This window comes from Ixodes scapularis, unplaced genomic scaffold, assembly GCF_016920785.2.
Source record: "Ixodes scapularis isolate PalLabHiFi unplaced genomic scaffold, ASM1692078v2 PGA_scaffold0__279_contigs__length_252992795, whole genome shotgun sequence".
In the NCBI taxonomy this organism is placed as follows: domain Eukaryota; kingdom Metazoa; phylum Arthropoda; class Arachnida; order Ixodida; family Ixodidae; genus Ixodes; species Ixodes scapularis.
The window spans coordinates 127854935-127875430 of record NW_024609835.1 but is presented as its reverse complement, the minus strand read 5'-3'; the positions used below and the strand labels follow the sequence as shown (position 1 = coordinate 127875430).

Here is a 20496-nt window from a genome sequence, read left to right as displayed (position 1 = left end):
GCAGGCCAGCCTTCCTGGCTGCAGGCGCCCCGCACCCCCGGTCCGACCCAGCCTACCACCGCCGCTGGTCAACTGGGACAGGGTAAGCGCCACATTTGGGTTTTCCCCAAATGTTGATACCCTCTTGCTACGGTTGCTGCCCTTCGACTGGGTCCCCCTCCAGAGGGTCGAGCCTTAAGTAGGCCCGGCCCCCTGGCGACGGAACCCTCTCGACCCACCGAGATGTGTGTGGTTGAGCCGAGAGGGAACGTCGGCGGGGTTCCCAGCCGTTGGGAGCCAACGCAGCCAACTGCTTTTATTAGTCAGAAGTACAGTGGCCGTCAGGGCCTCGAGAAAAGAAAAAGTACGGCCGTGGCCGCGCGTGAGAGCAAAAACGAGTGCGGCGTTATCGCAGTACACAAGAGTTCTTGGGGGAGCACAGAGCAATGCAAAAAAAAAAACAGCGTAGAGTTCACGTCGATAAATTCCTCTGGGCGTGGGGGTGATGACAGCAAGGTTTCCACTGGTCGCACAAACACCGAGGCCAGTCAAGCTGGCGTCGGAGTAAACAGCGTGCTGCACCGCTGGGGGCACGAAGGGGACCGCAGCGGGCAGCATGGCTAGGGTAAAAGAAAACACGTGTACCCAGTCCAGGGGGGGGGGGGGGGGGAACTCCGGTCAAGGCTGCCTGGTGAAGAGGACGTAGGGCATGGTAGTGGCCTTGATACATCGAGAAATAAACGTTCCAAAGGCCAGCTAACCGCTGGTAGGTTGAGATGGTCAGTGGGGTCTTGAGCACTTGCAAAGTGTCGAGAAGGTCCTTGTATCGGCTGGGAGTATGTCCAATGGTGCCGGCTTTCCCGTCAAGCAAGAAACCCAAAAACCGGATGCGCTGGCTGGGCAAAAACTGCGAGTCGTCTGGGTTAAGTCGAAAGCCACACTCGACGAGGTCGGTGAGGAACTGGTCGGTTTGGGCACGGAGAAAGTCAGGGTCGGAGTGTGAAAAAAGAAAGTTATCTATGTGCGACCAGCACCACAATCCGCGGGCCCTGGCTTCTCTTGTGATGGCGGTGGCCAGGCTTTGCATTACGAAAGGTGCAATCCTTATCCCAAAGGGGAGGACTCGAAATCGGTAGTAGTTGCCGTCCAGGCGAAAACAGGTCAGGGGCCTTGTACGGGGGTGAAGAAAAAAATGGTAGAAGGCGTCTTTAAGGTCGATTTTGGTAAAAAAAGGTTCTCTGGGGAGGGGACACTGGGTCAGAACCTTCGGTAAAGGTGGTAAACAAAAGGGCGGGGCTGGCAAGTGGGGAGTGAGGTGTGAACAGTCTAGTATAAACCTCGAGAGGGACTTGGACTTAGGGACAACTTGAATGGGAGAGAGGTAAGGTCCTCGTCGCGTCTCTTCGATCACACCTGCCAGGAGCATCGACGCCACAGCGTCGCGGAGCACAGGGAGCTGGGTAGGAGGGGGGCTCCAGGCGTTGAAGACGGAGCCTTTCTTGCTTTTGATGACAAGTGCAGATGGGCCGTCAGGAGTACCCTCCTGAAGAGCTGCTAATTCGGCGTTACAGGGAGTTGTTAACGGCTTTCATTTTTAGAGCGCAGCTCTTAGGGGCCCGTTTCCGGCTTGAGCGGCGTCGGCGTCGGCGTCGGCGTTGGCGTCGGCGTCGGCGTAACCGCGCGGTGCATCATGGGAAATGTCCCATAATGCACCGCGCGAGCCCCCCACCGGGGTCACGTGACCTCGTGGGGGCACGTGACCCCCCCGAGGTCACGTGACCCCGGTGCATCATGGGAAATGTCCCATAATGCACCGCGCGAGCCCCCCACCGGGGTCACGTGACCTCGCGGGGGTGCACGTGACCCCCCGAGGTCACGTGACCCCGGTGCATCATGGGAAATGTCCCATAATGCACCGCGCGAGCCCCCCACCGGGGTCACGTGACCTCGTGAGGGGCACGTGACCCCCGCCGATGTCGCGTGACCCCCCAATGACGTCATCGTCACTGATGACGTCACCGGCATCCACATCGTCATCATCACTGATGACGTCACCGGCATCCACATCGTCATCGTCATCATCACTGATGACGTCACCGGCATCCACATTGTCATCATCACTGATGACGTCACCGGCATCCGCATCGTCATCATCACTGATGACGTTACCGACATCCGCATCGTCATCGTCATCATCACTGATGACGTCATCCGTGACGTCACTGATGTCGCCACCGGCATCCACATCGTCATCGTCATCGTCACTGATGACGTCACCGGCATCCACATCGTCATCATCACTGATGACGTCACCGGCATCCGCATCGTCATCATCACTGATGACGTTACCGACATTCGCATCGTCATCGTCATCATCACTGGTGAAGTCATCAGTGACGTCACTAATGACGTCATCGGTACCCGCATCGTCATCGTCACTGATGACGTCATCAGTGACGTCAGTGATGACATCATCGGCATTGGGGGTCACGTGACCCCCAAGGTCACGTGACCCCCACTGGTTAGTTTAACCCCCCCCCCCCCCAGTGCCCTTCCCTCCTCCTCCTCAAGAGCTGCGCTCTAATTCGGCGTTACAGGGAGTTGTAAGCAGCTTTCACTTTTTATCTGTATTTTTACCCTCCCTAGATCTTTTCCCCCAATCGTCCAATCTAATAATAATAATTTTTATTTGCACAAATTGCGACACCCACTCGGCAGCGTGCAAGGCTAGGCAGAAAGGTTGAGACCCTTACGCGGGTGCGCCTGCTAGCCCGCCGCCGCCGCCTTCGCTACTGCAATTCTTTCCCTATCCATTAGTCTGTCGGCGGTGTGTTCGAAAGCGCCGGAGAAGAAAAAGGGACGTCCAGCTCAGAGCTTTGACAAAAGGCATATATTCTGTTATTTCGCGCGGCTCCCGAGGCCACGCGGCAGCGTGAGCTGGCGCGCTCACCGGCACTGCGCCCGGCGCAGTGGAGCCTCGGTTGTTTAATCTAGAACAACGTTCACTCGGGTGTTTTCTACAACCCGTGTGGTTGTGGCAGCTGTTGGCTCTGCTACAGAATCCCCCCCGCCCCCTAGTGTCGTGGAACAACCCGTGTGGTTGTGGCCCACGTCACGGTCCTTTGGGGAGTCGGTGATTTGACGGAGGCTTTTGCTTGAGTAGGTGTAACGGCTGATGGATGGTGCAGGAGAACAGGGTCCGTCAGAGAAGAGTCCAAGTAAGCGGGTTTCACTCGATCGAGTGTGACAACGTCATGACGACCATTGATGTTGACCGTACAAGTTTTGTCGGTGCGTGAAATGACTTCGAATGGTCCGTCGTACGGGGGAATGAGAGGTGCGCGTACTGTATCCCGTCTCACGAATACGTGAGTGCACGTGTCCAGATCTTCACTTATGAAAATCTGTCTCTGTGTTTGTTGTCTTGGTGAGACCGGCCGTAGAGAAGTGAAGAATTTTCTCATCTCTTCAAGGTATGAAGGCATGTCAGGCTGTGCGGATGGTGTGCACGTAAAGAAATCTCCTGGTAATCGAAGTGTAGTGCCGTAAACCAGTTCGGCTGAGGTGCAAGTTAAGTCCGTCTTGAAGGTGCCACGAATTCCAAGGAGAACGAGAGGAAGATGGTTCACCCAATGGTTTCGATCTTCTCTAGTCATGAGTGCCGTCTTCAGTTGGCGATGTAGGCGCTCAACCATACCATTTGCGGCAGGATGGTACGATGTCGTGTGTATGTGGCGCGCGCCCAAGATATTGGTGAGGGCCTTGAAAAACGCGCATTCAAATTGTCGGCCACGGTCGGTCGTGATGATAGATGGACAACCGAACCGTGAGATCCAGGTGGTAATGAATGTGTGGGCAACGGTCTTTGCTGTGATGTCCGCGAGTGGAACAGCTTCAGGCCATCGCGTGAATCTGTCTACACATGTCAAGATGTAGCGAAATCCGTTGGATGATGGTAGCGGGCCCACGATGTCTATATGTACATGATCGAATCTGGCATCCGGCGGTCGAAATGGGTGGAGCGGTGTCTTTGTGTGTCGAGACACCTTCGAGCGCTGGCATTTGCAGCAAGTCTTCGCCCATAGACGGATGTCTGCGTTGATCCGGGGCCAGATGTATCTTGATGTAACTAGGCGTTGTGTGGCCCGAATTCCCGGATGACTGAGGTCATGCAGAGCGTGGAAAATGGCCTGACGAAATTTCGGAGGGATGTAGGGTCTGGGTGTGCCGGTCGACATGTCGCAAATAATCTCACAAGTGGCGAGTGGCAATGTAATGGACTGCAGCTTGAGAGATGTTGATGACGTGCGTAGCTTTTGCAGTTCGGCGTCTTCCTGTTGGGCCAAGGCCAATTCCGAAAAATTGACAACGGGAGACGGGGATACATTTCCAATGCGAGATAGTGCGTCTGCTGGCGTGTTGGCAATACCGGCGACATGGCGTAGATCTGTAGTATATTCTGCAATATAAGCAAGGTGGCGAATTTCTCTTGCAGAATAAGAGTTGTGGTTTCCGGCGAATGAGTAGGTGAGAGGCTTATGGTCAGTCATCACGTGAAACACTCGGCCTTCCAAGAAGTACTGGAAGTGGCGAACTGTTGCGTAAACTGCAAATAGTTCGCGTCCGAACGTGCTATAGCGTGTCTCCGCCGGGGTGAGTTTCTGAGAGAAAAATGCCAGTGGGAGCCACTCATTGTTGTTTTGTTGTTGCAACACTGCTCCTACTGCAACTTCCGAAGCATCAACCATGATGCGCGTTGGAGCATCATTTCGAGGGTGCACCAACAGTGTGGCGTCGGCAAGGGCATTTTTTACAGCGGTGAAAGCCTTTAGTGCGTTGTCTGACCATGGTATTTCCGTGGAGGGTTTCTGTTGGCCACGTAGCAAGTCTGTCAGAGGTTTTATAGCTTGTGCGCAATGTGGAATAAATCTTCGATGAAAGTTTATGAGTCCAAGAAACTCTCGCAGCTTCCTCAAAGATTTTGGTTGGGGGAAATCTCGGATCACTTGTACCTTGGACTGGAGAGGTTCGATGCCAGCAGGTGTGATGTGGTGTCCGAGAAATTCCAAAGCCGTTGCCCCAAAGGTACATTTTGCCACATTGATGGTCAGTCCGTATAGGCGGAGTCGCTCGAAGGTAAGGCGTAGATGTTCGTTGTGCTCTTCAGGTGATGCGCTCGCAATCAAGAGGTCATCCACGTAGGCGAAGATGAAAGGAAGTCCATGAAGGACTTCGTGGATGAACCTCTGAAAGGTTTGCGCGGAGTTGCGCAACCCGAAGGGCATACGGACATACTCAAAGAGGTCGAAGGGGGTGGTGATTGCCGTCTTCGGTATATCCGCAGGTTCTATTGGGATGTGGTGATACGCCTTCACCAAGTCTATCTTGCTGTAGATAGATGTGCCATCCAGGTGCTGTGTGAAGTCGTGGATATGAGGCAAGGGGTACCGATCGGGCTGTGTTTGACTGTTCAGCGCTCGGTAGTCCCCACACGGCCTCCAGTCTCCCGGATCTTTCTTGGGGACCATGTGGAGGGGTGTGGCCCAGGAACTCTTTGATGGCCGGATGATGCCGAGCTCCTGCATGTGCTCGAACTCTAGTCGGGCTACGCGGAGGCGTTCGCCCGATAGAAGACGAGGGCGAGCAAAAGTGGGTGGGCCAGACGTGACGATATGATGTGTCACTCCGTGTGGTGGTATCTCTGATATGTTAGACGTCTTCGTGATCTCCGGAAATTCTTTTAGAATATCGGCAAAACTGGAAGCCGGCAGGATGTTTCGAATGCCAATTGAAGTTAAGTTGGTGAAGGCTCCATTGACCGCAAGGCGAGTTCTGTTGTCAGTCAGGCGACGGTGGTGCATACTGACATCCAAATCAAAGTGGGAAAGGAAGTCAGAACCTAAGAGTGGGTAGGTCACATCGGCTATGACAAAGATCCATCGGAAGACTCGGCGTAATCCCAAGTCTAGGGTCACCGAGCGCATTCCGTATGTTGGAATATTGGATCCGTTTGCCGCAACGAGGTGTGATCCGGGCTGTGGGTGTCGTCTTTCCGCTAGTGTTGGAGGAAGGACGGACATTTCAGCTCCGGTGTCGACCAAGAAGCGGCGGCCTGAAATACGTTCTGTGATGAAAAACAGACGGCTTGCTGTTGGGCCTTGGTCACTTGCCGCCTCTAGTGACGGGCCGGAGCGTTTTCCTGCCAGTTGCATGGTTGTTCGCACTTGCGTGCCCTGCTGCCGAATGTCTGGTGGTACCAACAGGTATCGCCTTCTCGTCGTTGCGATGAACTGCGACGTCGTGATGATCTGCGCCTTCTTGGTTCACGCGGTCTGCTTCTCGTGCTAAGGGCCGCGACGCTTGCTGTTAAAGCGTCAATGCGAGCTTCGAGGGCTCGGGTGGAGGAGCACTGGTGTGAAGTGTCCACGACGCTCGACAGGCTAGGTGTAGCGTATTCGGCGACGCGATCGGCCATCTCTGCGAGGCGGTCAAGACTTAAGTCTGCAGCTGGGGCGAGGGCTATGCGCATCCCTTGGGGCAAGCGATGGAGGAACAATTCCCGTAAAATGGGATTGTTTGCGTCAGATGCTTGCTCACCCAGCAGTTGCCGCATGCGGTGAAGCAGCTGGGATGGTCTACGGTCGCCCAGCTCTTCAGTGTTCAAGAGCTGCTGAAGCCGCGATGTCTCGGACTCCGTCTTTCTGGCGAGGATTGTGCGCTTGAGGTGGTCGAAAGCGTCGTCAGGAGGTGGCATTGCCAGTATGTCGTCAAGCTCATCAGCCAGTTCTGGGGGGAGGGCCGACACGACATGATAGTAGCGTGACAACTGGGTGGTGATGTGCCGCAAGTGGAACTGTGCTTCCACTTGGGAAAACCAGGCCCGTGGATTTTTCGCCCAAAAGACTGGAAGGCGGAGCTGGACGGTGGTGGTCAAGCCTGCGTCGTCGGTGGAGTTGCCTGCGCTCTGGTTCATTGTAGTCGGACGTCCGGGTCACCAATTTGTCGGCGGTGTGTTCGAAAGCGCCGGAGAAGAAAAAGGGACGTCCAGCTCAGAGCTTTGACAAAAGGCATATATTCTGTTATTTCACGCGGCTCCCGAGGCCACGCGGCAGCGTGAGCTGGCGCGCTCACCGGCACTGCGCCCGGCGCAGTGGAGCCTCGGTTGTTTAATCTAGAACAACGTTCACTCGGGTGTTTTCTACAACCCGTGTGGTTGTGGCAGCTGTTGGCTCTGCTACAAGTCCATCCATGTCTACAAATCCCAATGAACGCAGTACTACACTCCCCCAATCCGTAGTCATCCCCCCCCTTTAAGAGGGTGGGACGCCCAAGAGGGTAGGACAAAGCCCCGTGCACCTTACAATTAAATGTTCTATAGTTTCCCTTTCGCGGTTGCATATGCCGCATAGAGTGTCTATTCCATGAAACTTAGCCCTATAAGTTCTTGTTCTTAGCACCCCCGCTCTAGCTTCAAAGAGCAATGAGCTCCCCAATCAATTATGATACAACCGTTCGTTCTTTATTTCTTGTTTTTGTGCCCTGTATATTGTTAAAGCTGATTTCTCTGCATTCTCTCTTCCCAGAATTTCCTCTCTGTATCCTTTACTCCCTTTTTCTACTGATATGCTCTGATCGGCCCCATCTCGTTGAATGTATTTAGATCTCAGCTTGCGGGTTTGGTTTGCCCACTTAGTGTTTAGACTTTACACTTTCGCTGCCCACCGTGTATCATCAATTTCAGCTAGTCTTTGTTCAAATTTTACTTTACTGATCGCTTCTCTGCTCTCGAAATATGCTGGGAAGTATGTAGAAATCCTGCTTACAAATAAAAAATAAAGAACCAGCCGATCGGGCCACTGAGGCCACCGCATTCCCTTTCCACCACCCGATCTCGCGCGCTCTGGAAAGAGCGCTCAACAACGCGTAGAAGGAACCACGCGAATTTGCCAGAAGGTCCGGGGGGGGGGGGGGGGGGGGGGGGAATGAAAGCCGTTTACAACTCCCTGTGACGCCGTATTAGAGCGCAGCTCTTGAGGAGGAGGAGGGGAAGGGTGCTGAGGGGAAGGTATATCCTTCCTCCCTCCTCCTCATCCTGTCTGCTACTCCTCCCTCCGAGCGGCGTCACCGTCGCCTCACGAGGGTCACGTGACCTCACGGGGGTCATGTGACGTCACCGGGGTCACGTGACTCCTCTGAGGACACGTGACGATGACGCCATCAGTGACGTCACTGATGACGCCATCAGCGACGATGACGATGCCGATGACGTCACTGATGACGTGTGATGACATCAGTGACGTCACTAATGACGTCATCAGGGAGTATGCGGATGCCGATGACGTCATCAGTGACGATGCCAATGACGTCACGCGTCCCATCATGCACCGCGCGGTTACGCCGATGGCGACGCCGCTCAAGCCGGAAACGGGCGCCTAAGAGCTGCGCTCTAAAAAAATCCCACACTTCACGAAAAATAGGGACTCTAACCAAAAATTTAATAAACATTTACCCGACGTTTTGGGACCAGTTCGGTCCCTTGTTCACGGGTGAGTGACGGAAAGAAAGAACGCGCCTCGCCTAAATGCACATACGGATGTAGGGGGCCTTGCTCACGTCACGAAGCCCCGAGACGTAGCTGCTGGGCAGGGAGCCCGAAGAACGATTCACGTTCCCCTTTGTGTACTGGATAAACCAAGACTCAACGAAGAGCCGCTTTCGCGAATTCCTCTCCAAGGCCAGCACGGTGCCTCCCTGGAAGTCGACTGTGTGGCTGGCTGCTTCTGCGTGGTCCGCGAGGGCGCTCGCCTCCGCATCCTTCTTCCGGACATCATATTTGCGTGGCGTAAGCCTCTCTGCAAAGTTCTTACTTTCGCCAACGTATGAGGCCGGGCAATCTTTACATGGTATGCGGCAGACCTAGGGTGCCTACATGTTTCCGCTCCGCTTTAGGGTAGCGCCAACTTCTTGTTACCCTTTCCCAGATCCTCTCCCACCGCCATTTTTTTCAAACTTCTTATTTCGCTAAACGTAAACAACGTTGAGTCGTTGTAGTCTCGGAACTCCGGCAACACTGTGAGTCCACTTCCGCTTTCGTTCATAAGAGGAGTCAGAGGTTCAGCGCTCTCTTTATTCGCGTGTTTCATATTTTGAAGTTGCGAGCAGGAAGTGTCCGTTGCTTTTAACGAAACGCGAGTTCCCGCGACCAAATGGAACGCAACAGACCGGCATTGAACGCCGAAACCTCGCCGTCGGAACGAGAGCGGTGAGCGCTCCCTAGCCCTAACGAGGATTAGCGGTGTACTGCGAGCGCACGACCGACGAGTGTGACAAAATGGTCGACGAAAACAGCGGAGGTTGCCATGGTAACGAGGTAGGCAACACTGGTTTGGCGGCAACCATTGTTGCCAATTTAGCGGTTTTCCCGCTAAACTTGACGGTTTTTGGTTCTGTTTAGCGGGATAAATTTTTGTTTTGCGGGTGGCGGGATTTTTAGCCGGTTTTGTGTAATCTTGGCGGTTTTTTAGAGATATAGAAGTTTTATATCAATTTACTGTCGACTATGCACTTTTCATATCCATAATGATAAGGATAATAAGCCACAGCCGTCTTCGCTGGCTCTCGGTAATGTTCTGGTTTGTGAGAGTAACGCCTGTGACGTCATCAAAACGTTAAGACGTCGAATATCGGAACACGCCTTCCCGTTTTGTGCGCGCACGTTTGAACAGCATAAATGTTCCAATTTTTTTTTTTTTTTTTGACGTTCTTGTCACTGTTTCGTGAAATGGGCGCGGGAAGTGCGCTCAAAAGTTTAGAAAAGACTGGCTATAAGACCCCAAACTTAAAGGGCAACTCCGCTTCATTTTTGATATTTAGAAAACTATGTAGCCCTCTTCAGTATCATATAGGAAGACCCCATGTCAAATATTACGATCTAATTCTGTTTATATATTTAATAAACTGGCCAGCAAACCTTCAAGCGAGCCAAGTCGCCAAAATCTGCCAACTCTAGCGTGCGACGCGAGGCGCAATCATCAGCGCTGTCAATGCCACGGAGTTGGAGCAGCCGACATTGAGCCACCACGTCAGAGGCATGACTACGTCATTCTCACATTTTGTTTCTTTTTACTTCTCAGAGCGAAATTGAACGATGACGTCATGAGTTTCTCCTCCCGGTATTGGCTGACCGGGCGTTCACGTGATCACCGTAACGCGGATGCGCTAGTTTGCGCTGCCCTGCGCGCTTATCGGTCTGTTTCTCCGCTCCCCTTCTCCCCTTCCTCCTCTCCCCCGGGCCGCCACCGTCCACGCCATGCGAAGCGACCTGCCCGCGTCGCGTATCCTGTTTCTCGCTCCTTTCCGAACGTCACAAGACCACGTGGTTCGACGTGACGTGGCCATGACTCTGACGATCCGAGACCAATGTTGCCTGACGCAACCGAAGTTTCGGTATCAGCTGATGTTTAAATTAGGATTACACAAATAATATTCCACATTTCGCGAATCCGAAGACGTAGAGTTGTTTAGTAGTGCTTTGTGAATTTGAATCACATGTAAGCCTAATTTTTTTGGAATTGAGCGGAGATGCCCTTTAAAGACTGGCTACTGGAGGTTCCTGGTAATAGCAGGCGAGCCAGGTGCCGCTACTTCAAAACGGAACTATCTGCAAAGAATGTGGATTTGGTCATGCACGCTGCAACGAAGAAGCATGTTTCGGCCGCTGCACCTTTCTCCTCTGTAGACTCTACAAGTTGAACGGGTCTGACTAGTCACGCACTGCTGAAGGGTCCCTTGCCATGTTCGTATGCGCCCACTCTGCAATTTTGGCTTCGGATCACCTGGGTAAACTGTGGCGTGGCGTGACAGATTTCTACTCAAAAGGAAAGCTTCCTTTCAGATGGCATTGATATGATCTACACTGCTATTATACCTTTGTCAAGAAATAAAGCAAAAAAATAGTTTAAAGAGTCGTTTTGCGCTGTGTTTTGGATTTAGCAGTTTTTTAGCGGTTTTCGGGATTTCGACTGCGGGTTTTCAATTTTTGAGTTGGCAACACTGGCGGCAACAGGTATCACAAACGTTGTCGCCACCCTAAAGAGCGGAGCGGCGAAACATGTGGGCATCCTAGGTAGACCAAGCCTTGGGCCCCACAGTGTTGGGCACTTTCTTTGGGGGGAAATGATACTCTGTCTCAGATTTTTTTACTTTACGAGTGAAGGTAACATGAACACATTTCTTTACATTAAGTTGCATCCCCCATTCACCGCACCAATGTTCTCTTCGGTCTAGGTCAGCCTGCAGTTGTCCGGAACCCTCCCCGTTCTTTATACGTGTATACACAGCACAAGCATCTGCAAGTAATCTCAGCTGTGAGGTTACATTGACATGAATATCGTTGCTAAATATTAAGCATAACAATGGCGCCAGAACCGACTCCTGTGGTACACCAGACGTAACTTCAATACAATGAGACGCCTCGCCATTTAAAATTACACATTGCAGACGCGAACTCAAGTATGACTGAATCCAGTTTAGTGTGGTAATATCTATTGTCAAAAATTCAATTTGCGAAGTAAGAACGAGTGCGACACTGTGTCAAACGCTTTCCTGTAAAAAAAAACAAAAACAACAACACCAAAAAACAATCAGTCTGTTCACTTTTATCTACGGACTTACAAGATCATGATAGAGCTCGGTTAGTTGCGTGGTAGAAGAATAACCTATCCTAAACCCATGCTGAGAATCCATGAAAAAATTATGGTAACTAAGATGCTGCATTATCTGGCTATACAAAATGTGCTCAAGCAGTTTGCAACAAATTAATGTTAAAGAAATTGGCCTGTAATTTGTAACATCATTTTTGGGTCCCTCTTTGTGTATTGGTATTACATGAGCTACTTTCCAATCATTCAGCAATGACCCCTCAAGCAAAGACTGCTCTCCCCCTCTCCCTCAGTTTCTCTGCGCATGCATGTAGCCCACCACTTTGGTATGCGACCTGGCTTTGGTGGCTACGACAGAATGCCTACCACATGGATACTGCCGAACATGAGTTGGTCGTCTGTAAAAAAATCCCCATATCGCCGTAAAAAAAATAAATAACGACGCATTTTCTGAGACAAAAAATGGGTTTGTCAAAGAAGGCAGGATGCGACGGGTAAACAGGTCCGGTTATGTCAGTGTTCAAATTTATTTTGCAAGACAAAGTTCGCGACTTACTACTGGAAACATATATGTGCGCGCTTTCCAGAAGTCGATTGACCACGGTGTGACAATATACATGTATTGCATCTGGTTCTAGTCTGATCCCCTTTGTGTGATTTTATTGTCAAGACCTTTCATCATTTATAATAAATACGATTCAAAGAAACATTATACACAGAAAACACCGGTGTGCTTGGTTGCACAAAAATGCAAGACTGAAACATGTGAGAGGTAAGCAACTGCTCACTTGAAGTTCCAAGAATATTTTTAACGCACCTTTGTTACATTGATAGGACATGTCGCATGAAGCAATCTAATACATGGAGCTTCGCCTAGTAAAAGTTTCAATATAAAAATAATCCGATACATCTCGTGGTATCCAGACCACTTTTCAAATGGCTCACAATATAAACATAGTATTTTGACAGGTATACAAAGTCAGACATTCCACAGGAATTGCATAATCCTCTAGAAATTCCGATATCAAAAGATTGGTCAAAGTGGCATGTGCAAAAGGCAGTTGAAAGCATAACGCTAATACAAGAAATTAACGACATAGGACTCGCATATAAGGAGCAGTGAAATTGATGCTCATTATTTTATAATGAACTATCATTAACATACAAATGAAATGGCAAATATATATATTAGAACAGTACAATGAAGGCACACCTACAGAAACAATGAAAGAAAAAGCTAATGACCCACGAAACATAGCTGCCAATTATTGCTCAACAAAGGCTACGAAAAATAAATCAGAAGGCACACTAGCTCAATAACAGCACACTGGTATTTCTGAAATGGCTTCCTATGTGTTTTACTTATGCACTAAACTCGCTGACTACAATTATATTCATGACATAAAGCCTTTTTTTTTTCATTTAGCATGATCCTTATTACGTTACCAAACACACTCCAATCAAAAGAAAAAGATCAACAGTCTTTGCAATTCATAAAAGTATGACCCTTTGCACCATTCAACAGCATAAACATAGTTGTAAAAGGATGACACCATGAACCACTATGTTCGGTGAAGCGTTCAAACACGTCCCTTGTATCTACAGTGAGAGGAAACAGAGGATGGATCATCTTGTGAGGAATGATGCCACTTTGGAAACGACTATGCTGAGTAATCATTACAAGGCAGTGCTCATGACCACACCGGGAGAAAGTGCTTGTCCCCCGTTGAGCTGTCGCTGATCGCTTGGATCTGGGAGGTCGTTGGTTGGTTTAACACAGATTATCTAAAAATGCAAAGAAAAACATGATTTCTTTTTATAAGACATCATTCCCAACTTTAACATTGCAAGGCGTTTCAATTGTGATTGCTGCAAAGCAAAAGCATATCTTTCATTCGTAAGTGCCAGGCACAAAACTTATTCCTCATTCTGTTGGAAACTGAAAAGAAAGCATATCTTGCACCAATAATCCATTTGTATTGTTTGCAAATATCGGCCTCAACTTGAGTTTAGATACTTCACGAAGAAACTTAATAAAAAGAAATGAATACATTTTCCAACGGATACATTCCTTCCTTGATGGTGTAACATCACGATAATGTCCACTTAAAGCATAGGTCGACCTGTACGCAAAAAATATGAAAAACGGAACTTTCCTTCTGCAAAATTGGCAGTCAAGTAGGCCTAATCTCTGAACATATCAGCGAATCTCCGCTAAGGTCACGTTCGTTCCCGTTGTAGATTACCATCTAAACCAGAGACTGTATCCTTCTCCCATTGATAAATACATAGAAGGAAAAAAATAAAGATGCTTTTGGAGGTTAATTCTAAAGGAAACATTGCACCTGCTGGTACCATAATGAGTGAGAAACTACTCTAAAAGTACATTTCTTTAATGCAACATTGTCACCTACCTGTTCAGATGTACATGACAAAGGCGGACATAGCTGTATGGAAATACGCCAGCAAGCAGTTGTCACAAATTGGGAAACGAAAAAAAAAAAATGTATATAGTGAAATGATGGCACAATGATAGCTGCCCACCTTTTCGGCTTCTTTGTCTACTGAAGGGATGGGCGGAGTAAGTCGTCGTGCGACACAGCGTGAGTATAACTCTGGGTCTTGCTTTTGGTGAGCGTTTCTCCCTGAAAGAGGAAACAAGCACAAGCTCATACCTTTATTCTCCGATATTTTGGACATGTCCACCAAGAATAAACTTTCAAAGTGCAAGGTGGAAACGTTTCCGACTCTTCAAAAAGACGAAATTTTACTTGGCGTCAATGGAGGCAAAGGGGAGTAAAGGGAGAAGGAAAAGCAGTACAAGGCCCAATATTGCTATAATATTGCAGCGCAAGACAGATATATAGGTGATATATAATAAACAACCTGCACCCCCCCCCCCCCCAAAAAAAAAAAAGAACATAAAACTTTTTTTTTATTTGATTAAATTTCACCCTTTTCAGTAACTGGCCACCATTTTCCCACTGAAAATTTCAGAAAATCCCCCATATATAGTTTTTGAATAAGATGACGGTGTGTTCTGAAACTTTGACATCTGGTTCGATCCGCTAGCGTTATACACTTGGGCGGAAAATGAGCGTTCGGCAATGCGTAATATATTTGTGAAATAAAAATAAAAAAAACAAATTTTTTAGGGGGCACTTTGTAGAAGCCCAAACAAAATGTGGAGACGTCTTCAGAGGATATGCTCTGCCGTGGGACTGGTTATACGCCGACGCGCGGCTCTGACGGCACGCCGCCGCGGTGGCGCTGCTGTCGGCACTGCGCATGCGCAGATGCTCTCGCGACCCTGGTTTCTGCGCACGCGTGCTGGTATGGGCAGACGCTGACTTTGTCTGTAAACAGCGTGATAAATCTATCATGATTGTGCAGCGTGATTGGTATTCTACGCTACCACAGGGTTTAGTAGTCGGGGCAACGCAAAAGCTAGCGTACAAAACATTTATTGACGAATGCAAGCCTTTGCAATGATCGCGTCTATTATTACTCGGAATCAGTGAAAACAAAAATGAAAAGGAAAATGGCGATGGTGGTGAAGTGTCAAAACGTAGACTTTTGATGAGTCGTTAGGAAATATGACAGATACGTGTGAGGCTGGAGAGTAGAACTGGGATGGCTCCATGCTTTCGAATTTACCTGTGAGGAGGCTGACCAATATTCCCGTGAAGAATGTGACCATGAAGCCCAGTACGGGTACGAGGAGATGCGACAGGTGGTACAGGTTCTGAAGTCCCCTAAAGGCAAAATGAGAGAAAAATGAATAAGGAAAGCAGTAGTCGCAGCTTTTATACAAAAAAAGAAGACATCGCGATACGAGAGAGCATTGCCCCGTGCCTGGCAGAATCGACAGCGTACGCGGTTGTAATGTGGTGATACGGGTCAATTGGTACGTAGCTAAGGAAAACAGCCCTGTCTCGTGCCTTTTGCCTTGGTCCTCTCGTTATTTCGGTCCTGTTTTCCTCCGCACACGGTTGCCGCGCGAAGGTGGGGAGTTCGAACGCCGCCGGCCCACCTTTCTCTTCTTCCGATATTTGTTCGTCTGAAAAGTTATAGCGATCTCGGCTGTGATCGCCAGTTCCGGTGTAGAACCTTTCTGAACATAAAAGCAGCGGTGGCGCGCCGTTTTGTGTGTCAACCTTCCCACGCGAGATGCGTTGCGCGTTAGTCTTTTAGTTTGTAAGCACGCATCCGCCTTATTAAACATTAAGTTTCAGTCTACGTTTTCTTATCCACGACGATATAAAGTATCACTAATGGCCCCGAAAAAAAAGATATAACGTCCATATCCCGCGAGACGGCATTTACCGGGTTCATTTTCGTGTCAATCGGCACCAAACTCCCGAACACGTAAAAACTAATTCGGCTAAAGTAATTTGCGGACAACTGAAAGTCAAATGGCGACGAATGTTTATTCGCCATTTTCAGACTGCCCAGATAAGCATGCGGGGCGAGCCGGCGCGTCAGCGCGAATGCCTGCACGACCGCAACGGAAGTCTAGACAGGAAACGAAAGAAGCGATCGCCGAGCTGACGAACTCGGAGCAGAGGAAGGGACTTTCGCCCAGGACGACGTCTCGTGCTCGTGTTCCAGCTACGCTACGAGCCATCCCAGCCAATCCTGCGCCGTGACCGTCACGTGACCACGCCCGTCGTTGCATGAGTCAGTCCCCGAGGTCGTGCAATAGTCGCACGCGATCCCTTTGGCTCCGATGGTTCGTGGCGTCCGCTGTGGCCCATCGTAAGGTAAAACGGTGCACATTGGGTGTATCAACCAGTGTAGGAGGCGTCTCCGAGAGTAACAAAACACGTTCCTCGTTACTTGCGAATAAAAGGAACGCATTACCGACCTACGTTACCTCAGTATAGAAGGAGCGCGTTACTGTTACCGATGAACGGTAACACGCGCTACCCTTCGCGTTACTTTTTTATTTGTGAAATTAAAACGTTTTACCGTTTCGACATTACAGGTGTACGCATAAGCCCCATATGTCGAGGAACATGATGCTTATGCAGAAGCGTAAGATAATTACCCCATATTTTTAGCGATTTTAATTTTGAAGGTACGTGAAATGAGTGCATTAATTCATATAACTCAGCACCTAGAAACGTAAAAAAAAAAAAAAAATTTGAAGCGCACATTTTTTTAAAAGTGTTCTAAAGAAAATGTAACGAGGTGTTTCCCATTGCTCTAATTAAGTAATGTAAGTGCGTTACCCTTTGTTTTGAAAAATGTAACGTGCTACCGGCAACTCCGTTATACTTGTAACGCATTACCGCCAACACTGAATCAGCTAACTGGTGTCAAAACTTGGAAACAAAAGTTAGTACAGGCTACGCGTGTTGAACCAATCTATTATTGTTCACAGTACCATTGAGTGCGTCAATATATATATATATATATATATATATATATATATATATATATATATATATATATATATTCATTTTTTGCGACGTGGCAAAGCGGCTATTAATTAGCTAACTTTTTGCGTGTTCAGCTTCACGGGGAACGCGACTGCGCGTTGCAGTGATCTCAAGCTAATTAGCTCGACAGACTATCGTAACATTACTAGTTTATGTATATGGTCGTACAACTAACAATATACCTCATTCTACGCTAACAAGTTCTCCGCGGATACGCCCATCGAGGGCATGCTCACGCGACTCGAGATAGCCGATCAATGGGCTCAATCGCGAGATCGGAACGTTTAGCGGTGAACAAGCCAACGATCGGAACCGGCAAGCGTGCTTCGCCACGGAACGATGCGAGATGAGGGGAAGTTCACCTCGCAGAAGACACCAACGTGTGGGCTTGTAAGAGCGGCTCTTGTGCAACGCACGATGGAGGTCAGAACGAGAGGTGGACTGATATGAGACAGTTAACTAGCGCAATTACACATCATTTATCTAACATCACCCCCTGCCCCCCCCCCCCCCGAAAAAAAAATTAATTACATTTTTTTAAGGAGTTTTTGATAGGTTTGAATTATTTTTAACGTTATATAATTTGTTTTTTCTTTATACAATGCAGCACCGAGACTAAACGCGGGCGCTGTGAAATCATGAGAAGGAAATAAGCTTGACTTGAGAGCAAAACTTCATGCTGGAAACCGACCGCGCCATCGAACGGATGTGACATAGATGATTCAAGTAAGTTCTACTCCTACCCCCGGTCACACGCCTCCCCGATTGAGGTAGAAGTGAACAACGCGTTCAAACGGTTTTTTACGTACACTAAAGGCCGGTTCACACATTTGTGTCGGTTGCGTTCGCAGCAACCGAAACGGTAGCGACAATAAACACACGGAGCCAAGTATTCTCCGCGCACAACGTGGCAACAAGAGATGCAAGAGGTAGCTTCGCGAAGCAATCATGCGTCATGGTTGTCCCGATATTCGGGCCGTTTCGCGTCGATTTGGTTATTGGGATCGCAACAGTTGCGAACGGGTGAACCAGCCTCAAGTCTCGCAAAGAAAATCCCAACCTTCAAAACACATACAGGGTGCTTCTTGGGGCTTTACAGATTCTTCTGTAAAAAGAAGTGAAAGCTAAAAATAATCCGGTCTATGTAGGTGAGCTATACACCAGGGTGTGTTTGCTTAAGCTGGTAAACTTTAACGGGACAGAAAGTTAACCGCCCATCCCTACCAGGTACGGGCAAGTACCTAACCAAGGTTCACGAGGGCTGGATGCGCGATAGCTCCGTATTCGATTTATGGGTTGGTAGCTGGTGTCACCTACTGGTCGATCTTGTAGCGATTATGAGTGGCTTTCGTGAAAAACTTTCCGAAGAAGGGGGACCCGAGTACGCGCGCTGCCGGGTTAACAGGACGTAGCGCGGCACACATTTGAGCTTGAGAAATGCATTTGGTTGCTCGTGGTACAAATAATGGGTAAGGTAAAACCAAATGAACCCGTGTTAGGCAAATTATTGTATGTCTAGCTTTCGAAGTCAAGACGAGCCTCGTTGCGATTTTCTTCGCAGCGCAAAAAAGGACGACGAAGCTATCTGCTAGAAACGGTGAGGTACAAGTGAGCCCTGAAAGGCGGCCGACATACCGCCAGCATGGTTTGCCAGCAAATAAGAACTGTACATAAAACCTTCTTCGCGAAATGAAAATCGCGTACTTCGGCTCAGGTGGAAAGTGATGCGCGGTCTGCTTCTGCGCGACCGACCGGGTCACGACAATGCACTATGATTATAACGACGTTGCCATGCTGAAAATTACCCGTCTCTCTAGGGTTAGGAACGGCCAGAATCGAGAGACGATCTAAAAAGTAGGGTGAGATCGTTGCTCACAATTTGCGATTGAAGTGAGGTAATGCAAAGGCATTATGATGAAAGGCATTATGATGATGATGATGAAAGCCCCCTGCGCTGCTGACAAACGTGCCCGACAGCGTAGCGACTACGACATATTCGTTCCAAAGCGAGGGGGCACCGCCATGTTTCCCGCCGCCCCTGCTCTGCCAGTCACATGACCTACAATTCCCCCTCGTATACAGAAACGCGGTCGACTTTCTGCCGCGGTTAAAGTTAACCAGCTTCGAGCGAACGGGCCGAGGGGGGGAGATGGTATAAGGGACTAATCGTCACCATAGATCGGATAATTGCCTTTCTATGCGGTCCATCGTTGTCTACCGGGCCGTAGAACGCGTTCGGAACGTCCGTCCACGACCCATGACTCGGCATTTTTGCCTGGGTGATAAGCGCTGAAAACGGATGTCGACTTCGTTTCAGCTAAAATCCAGACGCAGCCGACGCTACGAGGTAAGGGGACCAATCAAGCTGGGTCAAAAAAGATCAAGTCACTAGGTTTGTTTTCTTTTTTTTTTTCTGTTTATAATTGGTTCAGCGATGAGAGAACATGTACACAAACATGACATACACCACGATGGTGCGCTTTTGACGCTCTCCGATGGCTGTTCGGCGGTTATTATCATACGCCCCCGAAGACTTTTTCTTCTTTTTACTCCTCCACCATACTTTCCGCAAACAAGACGCCGCTACTGGGCATGCGCGGCGCTAGCCTCGTCTGCGGAGTTCCCGATTTCCGTAGCGGGTTGCGGACAGCGTTCCTAATAAACAGCAATCTCCGTGAACGCGTGCTAAGATGCGAACAAACACAAAGAGGCTGCGTGTTTTGTGTTCATATTACGGCGCCACGAACTCGTGCCCGATCTACTCGAGCTTTAGTATAAATGCCTATATCAACGCGACCCCTTCTTAAAACAAAATTCAAACCTCGTAAAAAGAAAATACTTCAAACAGACATATATATGCATATATACACATATATACATAGAAACGTTTGCGATTTACCGGAGAAATTGCTGCCAAGGGGCCGGTCTAGAGCAACCACAAACTAAGGTATATCGCGAAGTAACGACATGTCAGCTAACATGGTGCTTAAAATCGCCGTTACCTGCAGAGACCCCGAAGTCTCATCTGAAATGGTAGGAAAGAGTTTTCGAATCGCAATGACCGCCAATTGCCCCCGCCCTGCACCGATACTCGTTCCAACCTCAAAAACCGTAATAATAAAATTTAAAAAATCCGTCTTTTTGCGGGGTATTGATAATTTCCCCCTTTATGTAGAGAACTAAGATATATGTAGGTGCATTTTATCGCTTCTTCCTCCGACAACCAAATCTTCACTGTTTCGCGCGGCGTATGAACAACAATGTGCAAAACTTGCATTTTAATGCGAACGCATTAAAAAGAAGCTACGGAGCTTCTTGAAAAAAAAAAAAAGAGTTAGAAGAAAATTCTAGTGTATTTTTAAACCGTGAACCCGAATACCCAAACCATTTGCTGCGCAAGAATTGTTAAACGC

General features: G+C 48.9%; 1 protein-coding gene across 2 annotated transcripts in view; it reads right to left on the bottom strand.

Annotated features, from left to right (window-relative positions):
- Positions 1-12145: 12145 nt before the first annotated feature.
- Positions 12146-20496, bottom strand: part of LOC8027275 (sodium-coupled monocarboxylate transporter 2) — a 147034-nt gene continuing 138683 nt past the window's right edge. The window contains exons 14-17 of one of the 2 annotated variants that reach the window (XM_040223072.3): positions 15297-15394; positions 14184-14284; positions 14054-14086; positions 12146-13424 (exon numbers count right to left, since the gene is read on the bottom strand). In XM_040223072.3, the coding sequence (XP_040079006.2) occupies positions 13317-13424; positions 14054-14086; positions 14184-14284; positions 15297-15394 (340 nt within the window). In that variant the 3' untranslated portion in view covers positions 12146-13316. The remainder of the gene's footprint in view (positions 13425-14053; positions 14087-14183; positions 14285-15296; positions 15395-20496) is intronic. The other variant, XM_040223073.3, reaches the window with a different exon arrangement.